Here is a 20282-nt window from a genome sequence, read left to right as displayed (position 1 = left end):
CTGGTCCAGTGAATAGTGTCTTCACTGGAAAACTGATTGTGTAACACACTTAAGATACACTTGAAGAATTTTAAAAATCACAATAAAGAGCAGACACAACTAGCATATTCAATACCCTTTTAAAATTACTGTAGTTGTTGTACAGTCTATTTGGGTACCAAGAATTTTCAGGGATACCATTTTATTGTGATAAAATATTTATCCACGATCTCCCTTCCCATAAATAACACAATGGTATTAATTTGCTCAATTTATTTTAACAAAATTGATGTAGAAATGTCACTGAATTAAACAAACATCTGAACATGTAAACATCTGCCATGTTCCTGAAACAGGAGTTAATACCTGTGCACATAAGAATTCATTAGGAACACTATCAATTAATAAGGCTTGTCTTCAAAACAACTAAATCCAGTTTGTTGCTTTAATTGTTCTTGCATTGCAAGTTATTTTTACAAAAATTTTCAAATGTACACAATTAGACATTATGGGAGAGTTAATAGTACCATTGATTACAGCTGTTACAAGTTTTCTGCCACATGAAAAAAAAACTAAGCCAATCACATCAAATAATCATGGCTTTTCTTTAATAGTTGTTCACCAAGTTATGTTAATTATGGTCCTTTAAACACACACAAATATTTCATAAAGGCTATATACAGTTGTACATGGCTGAGCATGCACTATTCATAGATACCTGCCTGTTGAACGTGATGTCATTATAGTGCTTGAAAATGATGCAATTCAACTCCCATTTTAATCAATAATTACAAGTGGAAAGATGGTTCATTTCCCATTTTAATCAATAATTACAAGTGGAAAGATTATTTGTTTTACAATTGCTGCTGTTGCATGATTTTTTTTTAAAAAAAATACAAAACAAAAAACAAAATGCTAACCCCATTTAAGAACTCTAGATACAGATTCTACATAGGTTAAGGCAGTAAAAAAGCACTTCCTGATACAGGTGGTCTCAACATCAATTAAACCTGTTTTGAAGCCAGCATTACTCTTTTCATTCTCTACCACATCTCTGAAGAATTAAAAAAAATCAAATTAAAAAAAGAAACAAAAGAAAAGCAATATAGTGGCAGAGAAATGAATCATGGCTTTCAAAATGACAAGTACGAAGGTTATAGGACACCAATTAATTTCCTACTTTAGATAAGAAAAAAACAACGAGGCTCACTTGAAAATACTACCTCAACAACTTAAAATGATCTGGGCATTTAAGTAAGAAACGATTAGAAGCAACGTTAGGAACCATGTTGTAGTTTTGATACAGTATTTTTAGTTTCTTGATACAGAAGTTTTTGAGGTTTAATTTAATCCACTTTTTTGCTGAAAAATGTTTTTATTGATTAATTCTAACACAATTTGAGTGCACACGTACTCTGAAGTCAACTATTATTCAGGCTGAGGGGTTATTCAAGAACAAAGTCTTCAGTGATACCAGCTTCTCTGTAATTGTAATTAATTTCATGGTTAGCAGATTCTATTAAATATTAGAAATATATGGCAAATTTGAATAGAGTTCTTTGATCTAGGCATTAAACAGATTCAAGATAGACACCACCATTCAGTGACATGTATCAGTTTTAAAGATGATCAGAGATATTTAAGACAAATCCTCTTTCTCCAGTGGACAGGAAATAGAAATATGTTGTAAACAGGGCACTGTTTTAAAGCCAAGGTTTTAAAAATTACTTTTTCCATAGCTTGAAAATACATTCTTCAATGAGTCTTCCAGTAATGCCATTATTTCCTGTGAAATTAAGTCACCAACTTTTTCATTCAGTTCCTATTCTTAAAGATGGTTGTGTTCAAAGCAGTTTTTTTAAAAAAATCTGTTGAAAGTTATATAAAATTCTGTACAGTTTCACAAATTATTGCATAAACAGCATAATCTCCACGACAAGTGTTTCTGCAACACACGTCCATTTCAGAAAATTCACGTTTCCCTTCTGGCTTTTTTCTTCTTTTTGATTTGCTTGGGGGATTCCCAGCTCTCTTCAGACTTGGCTAAAAGTATAAGAGAAATCAAGAAGTGTTTTATATTGTATTTTATTACACTCATTCATACATTGCATTCTACTGGCTTAAGCTGCTGCTGCTTCTTCTTTTTGTGCCATATCTGTCATTGGACGTTGGCGATCATGTTGGGAATCCTACGACTTAAGCTAGTAAAGCCTATTATCAGAAGTCAGCATTATTTTGTCTTTATGGCTATAAAACTTCCTTGAGTTTTTCAATATTGTATTACTGAATAATATACTTTTACAAATGGATACAATTTCCATTTACAAGTTATTCATCATAGGTTGCCAAAACACTATAAAATACTAGAAGAGGAAATATTGGACTTCTGTAAGCAGAGCACTAGCTTTGCACCTGAAGTAAGATCTATTTGATTATAAATGCAGTTTTAATAGCTACTGTATGTACATATCTTTTTATAAGCCTTATATGCATTTGATATAAACAATCACTTACTTTGAGGTGGAGGCACACTGTTTTGCTTAACATTAGAAATGACTTCTGCCTCCTGCAGCATCTGTGGCACTTGGGAAATTATCTTTTCAGAGTCACTCTCTGATACAGGTACAGACAGTTCAGTAGAAACAGCAAATGAGGGCATCTCCTTCGGCTACAATAGACATTGTAGTTCAGAATACTGAGTTTTTGACATCATCTAATATCCAATCCAAAAATATGTGGATAGAATATCTTTTGAAATGTTTGATTAATCATACAGAACACCAAGACCATTCTTAACACTGTCAACAGCAAAAGCCCCAAATGCATCAAACTAGAACCTTATAAAACAGCTCAATGCACCAAGTTATAACTCTCTCTCATAAATCTTCTAAGATTTTCACCAGAAACATTTATAGAACTAATCTGCTTTTCAAATGCTGTTGTGATTGGAGCTATTTCTAGGTCTTATTAGATGGAAATTCCCATTAAAGAAAATAGAATCAATGATTGTTTAAAGTGTTTTAGACTGAAACCAGGCATTATGGTGACTGTAGTACCTCCACTTTCACCTGCAAACTGTTACAGTACAACAATGCTATTGCTGGGTGAATGCTGGGAGAGAATAATTTCTTCCTACTGGTTCATTTTAGTAACATAGTCTTTAGTCAGCAAAATATCACAACTGTTTCTGTGAATCTAACCGAAATCTATTATGCCTATCCAAATGCTGAAAACATCAATTTTAACATATCTAACACTGTGCCTATTTCAAGCTATTCCTGCAGCAGACTTACACTAAATTTGCAACTTAGCTTAAAGATGGTAGGGTTTACAAATAAACAGACATTAGCACAGCCTTTTAATTTATACCTCAGCTTGTTCACTAGTGCTGATGGTCTTTAAAGAGAAAGTTATCTCCACTTGTTGAACTTTTGAGGTATCTTCTGGAAATTCTTCTCCAGCATGTCTCTCTAGATCATCAGATTCCTAGATGTGGGAGAAAGATGACCTAATTAAAAAGAATGAGGTTTGGCACCATTACTAAAATAACCCGAATTTATGAATGAATTTGGAACCAAGTAAGAAGCTATAAATGATACAATATTTCTGTGCAATGTTAAAACAGAAACCTTTTTCAAATGGTATAGTCACATTCATATATTTTCACTCCAATTAGCTTCAAAGATAAACCATGTAAATATGAAGCAAAGGACAAAAGCTCTATTTTTGTCCAGAATAGATCTAATGAGATATACTCCATAAGCAGGCAACCTACTTTTCTTTTTAAGGAGGGGAGAGAGCTTCAGAGGGCATGATAATGAGTGGACAGAATCAGTATTGGCTATTTTGTTAAAAGGCTCTTTCATAATTTAGGCTTGACTTAAGCTGACAGTATAATTTTCACATATTTCCTGTCTCAGAACAGAAAGAAATCGAAGTTAAACAATATTAGATTAATATTAAGAACAAGTTTCGAGAGCTGCCGGCTGCCCATCCAGATTCTTCAAAGCATGACTGTGCAAACTCAGTTTGTAGTAAATCCATTTAAAGAGGAAAAAACCCATATAGGTTTTGCATAGATATCAAGAATATTGTGGCTTAATGTGAACCATAAGAAACACAGAAGCCATCCAGTTAAGATTTAATCCACCCAGGACTCATTCCTAAATTGCCTTCAAAAGGCTAATATTTATTGTTTCTTGCCTGTATAGGAGAGTTAGCTTCTTCTCCCTGCTTTTTCTTTTTCTTCTTTTTCTTTTTTGATTTGCCACTTGCAGTATTTTGTTGAGCTGCTTCAGGTTTTTCTTTCTCTTCATCTGATGCCTAATAGAAAACCAGAGAAATCCATCAATATCACATTTGTACCCTAACCCAATGTATCATTAATGTAAGTTTTAGTTTCAACCTTTCTCAAATTGTAATTTAACAATAAATTACAACACACATGTGATAGTGTCATGATGCAAATCCCACTCTTACACTCTCACATACACATCATGTTGGCCTTATAGGGCCAATTTTCCCTCCAGCCAATCCTATGGATACCTTTGGGTGTTCTAGTTCTTTCTACAAAGTGAGGACTATCAAACTCAAACAGTCTTACTAACAATTCCTGCAGCAGCTGTCAATGTGATACCTTTTGAGTTTCAGATAATGCTTCTTCTAGTTGTGGAATGGAAGGAGGGTTTTCCTCTTCAACCCAGTTCCCCCATTCCTCTGCTGGGGCATTCCAGTCAGAAGTCGGATCCGCAGAAGAAAGACCATCTGTGAGAAATAAAGTTTCAAGTGGATGAACAAGACAGTAAGGCAAGAATACCTGTTTTGCAATACATGTATAATTTCATACCACATAAATTAGTAACAAAAGCCTGGGAGTAGAAATTTGAATTATTCCTTCTCAAAATAAATTTAAAAACTATTACCTGATCATTAAAGGAAGTATTAAGTACAATTATAAAACAAATCAATTCTCTGATCTTGCCCTGATACTAAAGGCAACCTTCTACAGATACAAATAGAAAATCCTTAAATTCAAAATAGAATGACAAAAATAAATGATAGTGGATCAGTACTTTAGAGGAATCAATTATCATCTTCTATAGAAGAAAAAGTATAAATTTAGAAGCAACATTGCAGTCTAATACTGATCAAGTTATTTTTGAATTTTGCCTTTCAAATGTTTTCTTATTGATATATTGAAATAAAAATTTAAAAGTAGAACACGGCTAAATAAACTATTTAGAAAAACCCATGTGGATGTTGCATTGATTAAAAAATACATTAATTTTTTTTTGGTTTATCTCTTAGATTAAATTTGCTTGTATGAACATTTCAAGCATTAAATGGGCTTTATTTTTGCAAAACTATTTTGAAAGCATATGGATAAATATTTGGTGTTGTTTACCAGAACAGTTGTGAATAGGAATAGGAATGCAAAAAAGTAAATGCAAATTAAGCAAAATCAGGGAAGATTCTAAAAAGGAACATACTTAATCCAGACCACTCGTCATCAACAGGTGCCTGGTTACGATTTAAATCCCACTGAAAATCTGTTGTACTAGGTTGAGAAACAGATTCGCTATTGGTTCCTAAAAAGGGCAGAATACATACCCAGTCACTCCATGAGAATGATATGTAGGCTCATTATTCCACATTAACTTTCATCAGATAGAGGTAGTGCTCAAATCCTTCCTTCCTTCAACTTACAGAGCACTGAATGAACTGTAGCTATATCTATCCCTTGAAATTAGCCAATGCATCACCATAATTGCAGCATTATAAGCATGTGTGATGTCTCCTGTGGATGATGGCTCGTCCAGGTCTTCCTCAGAGGCCTTGAGGGAGAATGAGAGCATTCCTGGCACTTCCGGTACTGCTGACCCTGAACTGTCGGCTGAATATGCCTCGGTTGGGAGAGCTCGCAGGCCAATGAGGAAGAGGGGGAGGAGCTGCCGGCCTTGGTAGATGCTAGAGCATGCAAAATGGAAAGGCAGAGATTGATGGGGGAAAGGCCTCACCCCCTTAATGGGCTATACCGGGAGGGGCTATTTAGCGTGGCAGGCAGAGGGAGGCATTGCTGGAAGCAACGTGTATAGGTCATGGCCAGATGGTTTGTGTTTCTGGAACTCTGCAGCTCATGGATTTAATTCAGTTGCAGAGAGCGTTTATGTTCGTGTTTGGAGCAGCCAGTTATCTGTTGGGTGGACTAATTGGTCATTGCCTGGAAGTTTAGTCTGGAGCTTGTTCATGGCTGGCTTCGATGAAAATGGATCTCCCGAACTCCTGGCTTGGACTATTCCTGTGACTTCTCCTTGCAAGTCCTAAAACTCGGACCACTGGACTTGTTGACAAACCTCAGTGGAGGCCGCTAACCTCGGAGGGGATTTTGAGCTGTTTCTTTTTCAAACCTATTCAGGCAAAACCTTTATTTTCAAGACTCTTTTGGTTTGGCTATAAGTTTGTTTAGCTTTTGGTTACCTATTTGGTTGCGAGCCAATTATTGTGCTTAGCTGAAAACCTGAAATGGAACGTTGAGGAAACGAACTGAATAAAGCTCTCTACACCAACCCTGATGTGTGGGTGAATGGGGGCAGCATAGCATGTGATCAGAGTTTAAGCACTTGGCAGTCCATCTGGATTTAAAACCAGCACTTCATCCTTCCTTTCTGGATTTAAAACCAGCACTTCATCCTTCCTTCCATGCCTATCTCTTACTTGCCCTTTGGCTACCCTGTGGCACACTTCAGCAGTGGCACTTGTGCTGGAGTAGACGCCTGGGGCCTTCAGCAGTCTCAGCTGATCACCACTATGCTCCTACTTCAGCCCCACAGAGTACCACCTCAAACCCGATGCCACAGCCATCCACTGCAGACCTACAGAATAAAGCCCAAACTTCCCTAAATAATCTTTTCTCTGCCACTTTGCTACCCTTGCATCCTACACTCACTGGCCCTGCCACTCCCAGATGACGTCTATCTTCCTCCCAGTGGTGAGGTTTGCCCAGCTAGCCTTATGTGAAGCAGGTGTTCCTGTGCTGATTTGGAAGACTTCTGAGGCTTTCTGAAACTTTGCAAGAAGGCTGCACTTGCCATTCTCCAAACCGTGGAAAAGGGCAGCAAGGCTGGCAGGGCGAACAGAGTGCAGGGTGGTGAGGCAGGCAGGCCCAGCACAGCCAGTGAAGTGCAGGGTGACAAGGTGGTCAAAAGAAGTGCAGAATGTAAGATGGCCAAAAGAGCAGAGATGGGGGAAGGGGGGTAGGAAAGACAGCTGGGGCGGAGCTGAAAAGAAGGCAGGCTCTTATCATACAAAGGTTTGGGGTTGGAACTGATCATAATAAGAGGGGCTTGGATTAGAGTGGGACCTCACCTAAGGAACAGTGAGGTTTGGCTGACAATGGCAACAGGGATATTGGGACTGGTGTCGCTAAGTGATGTGGTCATGTGACATTATGCTTTACAACTGCATTGCTTAGCAACAAAAAATCCAGTCCCAATTACCATAATAACCTAAGGACTACCTTTATATGGGATAGATGCATCAGATTTACTTCCTTGTCATCAGACTAGAATAGAATAACAGAGTTGGAAGAGACCTTGGAGGTCTTCAAGTTGAATCCTCTGCCTAGGCAGGAAACCCTATACCATTTCCAACCAACAAATGGTTGCCCAATCTCTTCTTAAAAACTTCCAGTGTTGGAGCATTCACAACCTCTGGAGGCAAGTCGCTGCACTGATTAATTGTGCTGTTAGGAATTTCTCCTTAGTTCTAGGTTGCTTCACTCCTTGATTAGTTTAACATTGACACTAATGATTCAACTTCACTGATCTAGGCAACAAATTATTTTCATAAAAAGAACAAGCACAGTCCTTCTCTTTTCCAAATGTTGAAAATGTATTGAGTTGAATTTGCTGAGGCTATAATACTTGAAATTTAGGATTTTACCAGAAAAGAACATGCTATGCCATAATTAGGACATACGTGTAGTTCATTTATAAGATGCCTATTAAAAGCATACCATACCAGACACTGTAGGATTTAGTCCCAAGGGAGTAAATGAAGCAGAACTTTGTTCAGGAGTATTAATTCTTCCATCCACTCCAGACCAAGCTGTTAACAACAAAAAAAAGTATGTGTGTGTGTTCATATCATATATTTTCCCACACTGACAATTAGGAATAAGGAAGGGTCCCACAAATCAAAGTAAATCGGCATACTTCTGCACCTGCATAAAATCTCATTCCCATTTTAAATTAGTATAATATCAATATATTATGCATGTGTAAAATCCCACTATAATTTAGTAGATATTCTGCTTTAACTTACAACTGCCCTCCTTCTAAACTGAGGTTATTGTGCTTTGAAAAGTAAGGGATTAAAAAAAAATCTAGGATCAGGAAATTAAGGAAACTTTCCCATGTTTTTCTAAGTTTTAATTTTAGTCACTTCACAGAACCAAATCCAAACCAAACAAGCCAGGACAAACAAGCATGTTATCTTACCTATACCAGGGAATAAAGTACGTTCGCCCCAGGTTCTGCCAACCAGGGATACTCCCCAATCCTTCCCATTTCCATTATCTCCAGCATCTTTTCCCCAGGCTGATGTCTCAGTTTTCCTCTTGCTACCTGCAGAGGAACCTGCAGTCCATTTCTCCTCACTTGCACCAATCTGAGGAGCAATCTTAACAGGCTTTTCATTCCAGTTGCCTCCGTTTACTGTGGGGCCTTCACTCATCCCTGAAAGTAATTTTAAACAAGAAACAGATAGTTAACTTAGTTTGCTGGTAAACATGGTAGTAAAATAAACACATGCATTTCCAGTTATAATCTGGACAGCATTATATTGTTGCTACTATGTTATTAAGAACCAGCTTGTTTCTGGTTTAATATTTCAATTTTCCTTTTGATCCACAATTTTCTTCTAGTAACAGTTGGCTGTTCACTATCTCATGATGATCAAAGTTGAGAACACAATTGTTGCATTTGAATTGCCAAATGTCAATTTAAATACTTTTGTAGTTCAGACACATAGAAAAGTATAGCGAATGTGATTTTGGGTTTTCTATAAAGAAGGAAAAATTGTGTCTGATCCTCACAATCGTCAGCATAGAGATTAGAGATTCTTTATTAATATACAGCATGAATTATCTTGCACTATTACAATATATCTGACTTTTTACTTTGGATATAAATCAATGCACAAAATTCAAGTGAACTTAGAACATAAAAGAACCACATTGTGAAATATAAACAAACAAATATTGCATACCTGGCTGGAGTGCAACATCCCCTTTTCCAGATTTAGAATTGCTGATTTGAACATTCAAAACTGGATCACCTTATTTAAAAACAAAGGAGACAATTTAATTATCAAATATCTTCAGTCTGTTTTTTACTGCAGATGAAAGCACAAAGCCTAAACCCAAGAAATCAAAGCTTTTATTATTCCATTACAAAACATATCTAGCCATCAATTTTTGGAACACAATTTTATTTTATTAAAAATGGATTTTGTTGCTTAAGAGTAAATCAGAAATCATATTTATAAGAACTGCAATATGCTGCGAGATACTGCAGATATGATTTCCTTCATTGACATATATATGATTTGTCCAGAAGATAAATTTTATTTGTACAGGGATTGTGTTGTTGTGCCATAAATATCACAGCTAGAGATTTATTCCGTATTCTAAAAACTTAAAGGTAATATATAATTCAAAAGACTGTATTTTTAATGGGCTGAGCTTATTTATATTTCCTTTTCAAATGTAATAAACAATACTACTATGAAAATATAATTCATTTCTCTTATTTATTATTCTTGCCTAAATTGATTTATTTGACATAAACAATACAAATAATCAGCTTGCTAACATGTGTATTTACTACATAATGGCTAGATTGATATGCCCATAACATTGGACCATAAACCATAGGTCACAATCCTGAATGGATTAATATATAAGTCTAGGTAATATATAAGGAAAGAAGTGCACATAAATAGGCAAATAAATGAAACAACCATCTTCTAAAACTATTCAAGAAACAACAACAAATTGAATATATTCCACCATGTTTAGGAGATCATAAGGGTATTTCAAAAAGTGCCAACTATCCATAAATACAATTTAGTGTGTGTGTATGTGTGTGTATGTGTTTACAAACTTCATGTGTCCTTCAACTAAATCTCTAAAAGGTCTGACTATGTCTTATAAGAAGCTCATGGTCTTGTCTAGCAGAAAAGCTATTGAAACAGTTATAAAGATTTAATTTATTTGTAGAACATAGTGTGATTTAATTTATTATTTTTAAACTACATATTTTAGACAGAAATAAATTACACAAAATATGGGATATTTAGAGTTGTATAAGGACTAATTTACTTGCACCAACTAAACACAGTTCCATAACTAACAAAAGGGAAAGGTATAAGGCAAGACTACATATCAGAACAATAGAAACACATTATCTATACTGTATATATTTATACTCAATGGTTTAATCAATAAAAGGGGTTTTATAACATGTTTAATTATATGCAAAGAAGAGCTTTCTTTATGAAGCATTCTTTATGCTATAGTATTTTCTTTTTCTTACTACCCTATCCTTAAAGATGAGAAATTAGAAAGTACAAGAAAAATCATGGCTTACCTTTATTTTTTCTAGGACCAACTGAAAATGGTATTGCAGATGCTATTATCTGTTCAGAAGATACTGTTACTGGGATTTCCAAGGATGGTAAATTTGATTCTGACCCAGCATCAGTCAGTACCTTATCACGTTTACGTTGTTGTCGTTTTTCTCTGTTGCTGATTTTTGTTTCCCATGCACCTGAAACAGTCATAAGAAAGCATTAGTTACAGTCAGTAACACACTTTTCAAAATGTGCATTAGGGAGCTTAAGATATTACTCAGGAATTTATCAGGAATTATTAAATGAGATTATGATCCAATATATGATCAGAAGTGCATCTCCAGCAACAGTATTATTTTAGTAAATTTGAATGCTAACAAACCTTTGCAGGCTCACATGGCTTACAACAACATACTAAAATATAGATATAGCTTCCAGTTCTCACTTTTGAATATCTTTATTGCAAATATAGCTCTGCCTGTCCTGAACTCTGCAGATGGAAGTTTTTATAATGGTTAAAGAAGACGGCTTATGCTGACAGCTAAATTGATGTCCTTCTAAAAGATTCCAAAATGTCTAGCTGCTGGTTTCTTCTTAAGATGCAATGTGCAATAATGCAAGTTTAATTCTGCCTTCTATATATTGGACAAATTTTAATATTCAAAAATGATTCTTAAAGAAAATAGGCAAACTTCAAAAATTAAATGTAAAGATTGAGCTGTTAATATGACTATCACCCTGTTAAAAGGTTAGAAACATTACACCTTTTATGATTTGAATATGAAGTATGAATTCTTTAATTATGGCTTGCATGTAGAATGTGCTTTCTATGGACATAGAGGACAAAAAGCTCAGGGTCTAAAGGAATCCTTTTGGTAAAATGGAAGTAAAGCTTGTAATCTACTTCCTCCCACTGCAATTTCCTCCCAAAATTTGCACTGGACGCATGGAGACATCTTGTAGTCATAGGGAAATGTAAAGAATGTGTTTTTCAGTACCTTCATCGGCTTCCTTTCCATCACCACGTGACTGATCCTGAGCTGTTTTAGCGTCTCCTTTTGTTTTTTTCCTATTTTTCTTTGACTAAAGTAGAAGGAAAATATTTTCTCTCAGAATAAATTAATGCTATCAAAATATCTGAAGTTCAGCAATAGGAATGAACCCGGAAACATGATGAAGTTTAATATAAGCTTTCTATATTTTTTAATCTTTTCAAAAACTATGAACACAAAACCAATAGTATACCTTGATTCATATTACTTACAGAAGATGCACACTTATATGACAAAGTATCTTAAAGACACAATTTTAGATACACTTAAGCATCTTTCATCTCATTGGGTCTATCTGATATGTAATATGGCACAAATTCAAGATGTTGCTTGTGGGAAGCTGGTGGGGGGCTTAGAAATCACTCCTCTTCCTATTTTCAACTTTACTGAGGGGAGGATGAATGAAGGGAACTATAGACGACAAGGAAAACTGCACCCCTGCTCCCTTTCCTGGTGTGTTCCCAAGGGCCTGGGAAGCATCCAGGGTCCATGGGTGGGCACTTTTCTTCTTTGGAGGAAGGGAGCCCTTGGGATTTCGCCCTTTATGGGGGAGGCTACTTTACACTGCATCCTTTGAGTTTCCTGAGTGTTTAAAGGCATAGATGGCAGGGGAGATGGGCAGGTGGAGGGAGTTGCAATGCCCCTGCGGTCGATCAAAGTGCAGGTGGGCTGCCAAGTGTCCAAAATTTTAACGCAAGAATGCAGGGTGTTTAAATAACCATAACTAGACACAAGAACAGCATTTTCCTGAATGCCATCACTTTGCTAAACAAATAATTCCCTCATAACTGTCAAACTATTCACTAAGGCTGTGTTACTATTACTATTACTCTTCTCATCGTTCCTATCAACCATCTCCTCCCACTTATGACTGCAGGACTGTAATTTTGTTGCTTGTATACTTACGATTTATATTTATATTGTTTCCTGATTGTTTATTTGTACCCTATGACTATCATTAAGTATTGTATCTTATGATTCTTGACGAATATATCTTGTCTTTTTAAGTACAGAGAGCATATGCACCAAAGACAAATTCCTTGTGTGTCCAATCACACTTGGCCAATAAAGTATTCTATTCTATTTTATTAAACTCAAGGCATGGGTTGCAATTCCCTTTGTTCAGCGCTGTCATAATTTCAGTTGCTGAACGAATTGTCATAAGTTAAGGACTCTGTATGCACTTCTGAAAACAGAAAAGACTGTTTCTCTAGTCTTAAGAGTTGATCCAATCTGACACAAGACACAAATCATGACGTACAAAATCCATTCTTGGAAGGAACTTATTATTTGTAATTATAGTAAGCTGTGGCTGATCCAACTTCAGCAAAATAAACCAAAGGCCAGTTTAATACTGGTCTTGAATTGAAAGATTAAAAATAATATTTTTTTTATCAGTCACTAACCAATAACCAACCTTTTCAGTTTTCTTTTCCATATCCAATGTCTGCTTCAGATTCTCTTTTCGTGTTTGTATTATTTCTTCAGATACATCATGAGCTGGTTGACCATTAAGCTGAATACATATATTTAAATGATAAATTTTATGAAATGTAAACAAACACGTCTATATTAAATACTTCATTACTGTACAACATAAATACCAGCATTTTATCAATTTAAATGAAATGTACCAAGGGTATAGTGACTTTAATTGTTTAGATCAGGGGTGTCAAACTCAAGACCTGCGGATCGCATCTGGCCCACGGAGTGCTTAACTCTGGCCCATGGAACCAGCCAGGAAATAGCAGAGGCCCGGCTCACAATGCTTCTGGAAGCCAAAACAGGGCATGGAGGGCACACATGCCCCCCACACCCTATTTTTGGCCTGGATGACCTCCTGCAGTACTGCCAACCAAAACGGAACATGGAGGACCCCCACACCACAATTTGGCTGTCTGGGTGCTGCAGGAGGCGTCTGTCCCGTCTCCCCCACTCCCCGGCTGCCCCGCAGAGGAGAACTACAATGCTGATCTGACCCTCAAAGAAATCCAGTTTGATACCCCAGACTTAGATGCTGGACAATAGGATTATAACTAATATATTATTATGCTATTCACACATTTCATACTGCCTCCTTTGATTCTATGCAATTGACAATAAAATTATGAAATAATCCATAAATAAAAATTCATCCTCTTTAAACTAGCACAATCTAATTAAAAATGGTTATCTAGTCACCATCAAGTCAATCTAATGTCTGTTTAAAAAGGATTCTTCAGGACTTTCTAGAATGCCAGTCATTAGAAATAGCCTTATTTTGGGGAGAAACAAGTTTTACAATGTCAGGGCAACCAGGGGAAAGGTCTATGATCTGACTGATACTCTTTTCTCCACTCCCTTATACTTGTTAACATATAAAAATGAAGTAACTTAAAACTCTAACCTTGTCAGAGAAAACTAAAATAGATGCAAACAGTACCACTTTATTACCAGTTAATTGAAGTTAAAACAGTTAATTTAAACCCTGCTTTCAGTTAAGTATAGACCAAGACCACAAAAGTACCATTTGGGATTGCATTTGGTTTCACAAGAATGAAAAAATAGAAGCAAAATCCTGTAACAAAGCGTTGTAGTTTAAAGTTCTCCGTTTCAGGAATAGACTGAACTTTCATTGCTTTATTCAAAATTTCCCTGATAGAAAATTGCAGTCCTAAATAGGTTTCACATTATTACATTTAAATTATTTGCTTGCCCACTTATACATCCTTTGAGGGCTGTAAAACATGATGTGTTTTAATAGAATTCCATCCAATCTTTGATTTGAATTGTTGGGCTGTTGTAGTTTAAACTGAGATCTTTTAAAAAATTGAATATCCATGTTCAATTCCACTATTTTAAGCTTTTTGGGCACACTTATAAGCAGTGTTTAAATGACATTTCTAAAAATATATACATTTATTAAGATTGATTTGTACCATATATATTACATCTTCCACTTCAATGTTATTTGGTAGAAAAGCAAGAAACAAATTTCTGAAAAAAATCTATGCATGATTTTCTATTTCATATGGATTTAGTTGGTACATGAGATGCCCTATTCAGCATTTAAGTTCTTGTATAGTGCTGTAGAGATGTCAATCACAATGTTTACATGTGCTTCATTGATTTTGAAAAAGCATTTGATAAAACAAGACAAAGAAAACTATTACAAATTCTGAAACAAGTGGGACTAGATGACAAAGACATCCAAATAATAAAGAATCTATATTGGCATCAGGTAGCAAGTATGAGACCAGGCCAAAAATACTTAGATGATGCAGAAGTACAAAGAGGGGTCAGACAGGGCTGTATTCTGTCTCCGCTGGTTGTTTAATAACTACTATGAGTCAATTTTCAACGAAGCACTGGGAAACAATGCTGGCCTCAAAGTAAATGGTGTTCGGATCAACAATTTAAGATATGCTGATGATACAGTTCTGCTTGCCAGGAAGCATGAAGACCTTCAGCTCCTCATCAATAGTCTCAGAAATATCTGAAAAATACGGCCTGAAGCCTAACACCTCAAAAACCAAGATCATGGTCATCAGCAAACAACCCATTATTTTACCACTGATAAATTTGGAAGGAATACCACTAGAAAAAGTTGAAATGATCATGTACCTCGGTTTTAATTTGCATAAAAGCTGGGACATGATCAGTGAAGTAAAGACAAAGATAGAGAAACAGCATTCTTCAAAATGAAAAAGGTCTTCTACAGTCACAACATAAGCCTAAGCCTGAAAATCAGGCTTGTCAGATGTTACATCTTTTCTATCCTCCTTACGGAATAGAGAGCTGATCTCTGACACAAAACCACTTGAAGAAACTAGAAGCATTTGAAATGTGGATTTACAGACGGCTGTTACGTATAAGCTGGGTTGACAAAATCACAAATGAGGAGGCGATAAGCCACCTGGGAAAGCAATGGGAAATCATCAAAGCCATTAAAAAGCAAAAGTTAGAATATTTCAAACATGTGATGTGACACCCAGAAAAACATGGCTTACTTCACTTAATCCTCCAGGGAGAGATTGAAGGCAAACGAGGTCTAGGCAGAAGAAGAACATCATGGCTTCAAAATCTAAGGGACTGGTTTGGATGAAACTCAGCAACACTTTTTTCATGCAGCTGTTGTCAAAAATAGGATTGCCAACATGACTGTCAACTTTTGATGATGGATGTGGCACAAGAAGAAGAAGAAGGATTAAGTGGACAGTCCCTAAGATACCCAGCATAATCTGGAATCTTCCAATTTCATGCCCAAAAAGTCAATTGAGGCATAAGATTCCAATAGATTGAGAAGGATAATAATAAGAAAACATTTTTTTCTCCTGGCTTAGAATAATTGGCATGACTATTAGCTATGCTGCTGATACATGCAACTGAAAAAGAATGCAGTGCAAATGCAGTGGCTAAGATAGTTTTTAGTTGAATGCAAGTTTTAAAGAGAGCCAGAAAAGTATGCAAATAATCTAAATGTAGCAATTCAGTTTTGCTCGAGATATATCATATGTTGGAAATCTTATCGAGAACAGTAAGTATGACATGATTAGTAAATTGAAAGCTCATCTGGATCTAAGAAAAACCTAGCAAGAGTAGTACACTACCTCCTTCAGTTATGCTACAGACCATGCCTTCACAAATCAGATATGATGTATTTTAACCAGATTTTTAGTTATGCAGTATAAAACAGTATAAACCTTAATATGGGATCCAACAAATTCCTTATATTATGCAACCATCACTACTGAAAAAAATATTAAAATACATTGCTCTAAAGCCAAATTTTCAGTAACAATTCTTGTTTGCTGATATTTTGGATGCCAGATTAAATACAATTATGCTCTAACTATGGTTTCCAAAATGTATACTGATGTGATCAAATTTGGAGCATAGGAGCATCCAAACATTACAACTATGTTGCTGGGCAGAAACTCATAGATAAAATAGTAATACTTTTGACAGAATAATTTCTATCACAAATCTCTCTCCTTCCTTCTCCACATATGTGAATATAATATCTTCTCTGACTCTATTGCTCAATACACTTTCTCAGAAGGAATATTGCTTCACATGCCCCAAGGAAGAACATCTTAACATGCAGACAAGCTCTCTGCTGGTGAAGACCAGGCACTCCACTTCACTATTAACACTAAATCTGTGCAGCGCTCTAGTTTTGATTGGGTAAAGATGCATTTAGGTACTCACATTAGATCTCTCAGCAACTCCTTTAAAGCACACATATAAAGTCCTCTGTAGCTGTTATATAACCCCAGGACAAGATATGTTTAAGGAGTTGCCAGTAGGTGCTATAAGTATTCTAAAGCATCTTCTTCCTTCAAATTCAGAGCATTGCATCGTGCTAATATCACTGCTAGCTAGATACGATCAGTTTTGTCTTGCAGAATTATTCCCTGAATGAACAGAGCAGAATAATAATTGCATGCAAAAAATTCCACTGTAAACATAAATGGATAAAGAATATTCAGTACAATCACTGCAGTTTCCTATGCCATTCAATGGGACTGGGGAAAGCACTCAGCAGTTTTCATTTTTCTGTCATTCTCTCATATCTTTTATATTAAAATTTCTATAATGGTCTCTCACATTTTTGGATCATATTCTGCATCCATTTCTTCTTTCTGTGTGAGGCACAAGGAAAGCCTATTCCCATGATCACTAGCCTGCATCAGGATGCAGTTTTTTCATGGAGATGGTTATCTCCTTGGCCTAAAGGATCCACTTCTTCCATCTCTGTACATAACAAGTAGATTTGTAATAGAGAAGGAATACTGCTTGCACAACTGGAGCAATGCATGCTGGCATCTACTGAATCAGTGACTAAGACCCAGAAGAGCTGCTAATTAAATGACAGCCCTCCTTTTATCCTAGCAATTTGGGGCTATAAAATCAACAATAGCAACTTGAATTGTGCCTGGTTTCTGAAGGGGATAAAAGGAGTTTATCAGACTATATGAAACTGCCAACTGGCAAGGTTTTTGAAAGAAGTGAATTGCTACACAATTAATGTGAACGAACTACAGTACTTTTAAAATCATTTTTTTTTGGCAAAAGACACATTTGCTTTAGCAAGGGAAGTGCTTCATTTGCACAAATGGATATTGTAACAGCTCTTTCAAATGCTTTGCAAAGCCCTACCAAAAAGTAGGTTTGTAAAAGGATTTGTAAAAGGTTGGCAGATTCCCCTGGAATATTAAAATGCAAAGGTGGATTCAGAAGCACACTAATTAGGATTTCTCTTTCAGAGCATGATGAACTCCAGAACAAGCAATCTAATTCTTTTTAAGAATAATTCCATTCATTGGCTTAAACCAAGTGTAAACAAGCTGATGCTTCTCAGATAAGTTTGGATTTCAATGAACAATTACTACCTGTATTATCAATCTCAATTATGAAAGTCATTGTCTAAAATATCCGAAGACTCAAGTTGCCAAGCCCTGATTCAGAAATTACTTCACTATATTTGACTATGAAAATAGTTGAACTCATCCAAACCAAGAGCATACAATTCTGAACACAATATCTCTTAATGGATTTTTCAATTCCATATTAATGCTTCCAATATCATGCCTACAAAATAGTTTATTTCAAATTCATACTGCACTGCTTTAATACACTGAAATTAATAAACAAACAAGATATGTGCCAGAATATGTAGCATTTTAAACTTTCGATACTAACTCTGAGAATCTAAACTTACTGTGCTTTACATATAATTTTAAGCCTGTAGATAAATCTTTCAAATATTCCAGTGCACCTGATAATGTGGTCATGTATAATTTGTTTTTGCACATAATTCTAAACAAAATTTTAAAATCTTAAGCACTATTTTATAGAAAACAGGACAAAAATGTTTAAATGTGTATGACCAGCATATTTCTATTATAGCTATTACAAATAATTTATTCATTAAATATTTCTTAATTAAGAAATGAATATTTATGCTGAAAAAGGTTTAACTGAATCAAATCCACTGAATTCTGTATCTAAAATTAGTATTAAGTTGATTAAGAAACATTTAGAAACATTTATCGATGCCACGTGAGCAAATGTTAAAGTCTGACCTTGTAGTCCAGCCAAGGGTTATTGCTTCACAGATTTTCTGTGTAGCAAAGTTAGGAAACTCAGATATGGATCCTCAAATTTTGTGACACATGCATAAGTATTCTGATAGAAGCATGCTATTTATTTACTGCCACTTAATTAAAAACCTGACTAAATAGTTAAAGATTACTATGACATTACTTATAAAGAAAAACCAAACTATAGAAAACCAGTAATGTTGTAGCAAGTGACCCCTCACCAGAGCAATCACATGAGCACTGCAACGTCAAAAGGCTCTTAGAAGATTGCAGATTATCTTAGGGATATGGGAGGGAAAATCTAACTACGCATTACATTGTTCTGGGGAACCCATTTTCTGACATTAATTTCAAAATATGGAGGTGGGGAGGCATGACAGGGCGCACGTGAAGGCATGGACGGACAACTTTTCAAAGCCAAGAGGCATGTAGAAAAGCCCCAAATCTCAGCCAGTATAAAGCGCATTGAACCCAGGACATTGAAACACCCACATTTCCCTGAAAGCCACTTTTGACACCCGTCGCCCTGGCACCCACCCGGCCGGTTTTCTCTGCTGCCTTCTTTTTATTGCGCTTCTTCTGCTCTTCCCCCTTCAGCAGCGCCGTCGTGGCAGTCCCAGGAGGCCCCTTGTTCGAGACGCCGCCGCCTCCCGTCAAGCCCGGGGTGGCCGACGTCACCTCATCTTCTTCGTCTTCGTCTTCCTCGTCGTCGTCCTCCTCCTCCTCGTCGCCCACCTCGGCTGCCCTCCTGGAAGGCTTTCTGCGCGCATCCCCTCCACGGGCGCAGGCCGCGGCCCACAGGAGCCCCAGCAGCAGCAGCAGCGCCAGAAGTGACGTGGAGAGCAGGACGAGCCAGGTGGGCAGATGCTGCGGCTCCAGACCAGCAGGCAGCGGCAGGCCCAGCTCGGAACGCAGCAAACCCACCCCGGACGACAACACGTCCCGTAGCCGGGCCGACACCTCCTCGGCCTGCTGGGCCACGGCCTCCAGCCAGTTCGGTGCAGCCATGGCTCCAGCGGACACCGAGCAGGCGCTCACGTCACTGCCAACACATCGCCTCGGTACCAATTTGGAAGGCCCTCGGCGGTTCCGCCGCCCTTCCGCTCCGTCGGCAGGCAGGAGGGAAAAAAAGGACCGGCGATTGGGCGCCTGGCTTCGGCGGGGAGAAGCGCCGCCTCGGCCTCCCGCGACCTAAAGAGAGAGCAACGTCACCCTCCGCCGCCGAATGTCGGCGGCCGCAGCGTCCTAGCGCGCACGCGCGCCTGGAAATGCCCCGCACGGGGGGCGGCGAGGACGGTCACGTGGGGCTCAGGGAGCCGTCGGTTGGGGAGCGCGGAGAGCGCGCGAACGCGTCGTCCGTCTCCTCCGTCCTGATTGGAGGCGGCACCCCCACCGCCCAGCTTTTCTTTTATGGTCGGAGCCGAAGAGATGCTCCTTAGCCAGCCTGACAGGGCGCGTCATGCCTTGCCTGCGATTGGACGGCGGCGAAGTTGTAAGGAATCTCGACGTGGCAGCGATTTCCTCACGGAGGCAA

At 37.3% G+C, this 20282-nt stretch overlaps 1 protein-coding gene across 2 annotated transcripts; it reads right to left on the bottom strand.

The window, feature by feature from the left end:
* Positions 1 to 237: 237 nt before the first annotated feature.
* MTDH (metadherin) lies at positions 238 to 20005 on the bottom strand. Of its 2 annotated transcripts, XM_032222384.1 has the most exons (13): positions 19286 to 20005; positions 13081 to 13179; positions 11610 to 11694; positions 10629 to 10808; positions 9247 to 9315; positions 8478 to 8714; positions 7999 to 8085; positions 5469 to 5567; positions 4616 to 4743; positions 4183 to 4302; positions 3349 to 3465; positions 2494 to 2647; positions 238 to 2022 (listed from the first exon to the last, which is right to left on the bottom strand). In XM_032222384.1, exons 1-13 carry the CDS (start codon positions 19754 to 19756, stop codon positions 1952 to 1954), a joined length of 1917 nt encoding a protein of 638 aa, XP_032078275.1. In that variant the 5' UTR covers positions 19757 to 20005; the 3' UTR covers positions 238 to 1951. The 2 variants fall into 2 exon arrangements, with proteins under 2 accessions (XP_032078275.1, XP_032078276.1); XM_032222385.1 differs by lacking the exon at positions 5469 to 5567.
* Between the last annotated feature and the right edge of the window lie 277 nt (positions 20006 to 20282).

Source organism: Thamnophis elegans, chromosome 8 (assembly GCF_009769535.1).
Source record: "Thamnophis elegans isolate rThaEle1 chromosome 8, rThaEle1.pri, whole genome shotgun sequence".
Lineage (NCBI taxonomy): Eukaryota > Metazoa > Chordata > Lepidosauria > Squamata > Colubridae > Thamnophis > Thamnophis elegans.
This window is presented reverse-complemented; position numbering and strand designations above follow the sequence as displayed.

What these genes read in the sequence shown, in the direction of transcription:
- MTDH (XM_032222384.1), bottom strand. Translation starts at nt 19,756, where the DNA reads ATGGCTGCACCGAACTGGCTGGAGGCCGTGGCCCAGCAGGCCGAGGAG. An exon ending in TGGAAAAGAAAACTGAAAAG is followed by an intron (nt 11,695 to 13,080) that starts GTTGGTTATTGG and finishes CTTCTACTTTAG; the next exon opens with TCAAAGAAAAATAGGAAAAA. An exon ending in AAGCTAACTCTCCTATACAG is followed by an intron (nt 3,466 to 4,182) that starts GCAAGAAACAAT and finishes TCCCACATCTAG; the next exon opens with GAATCTGATGATCTAGAGAG.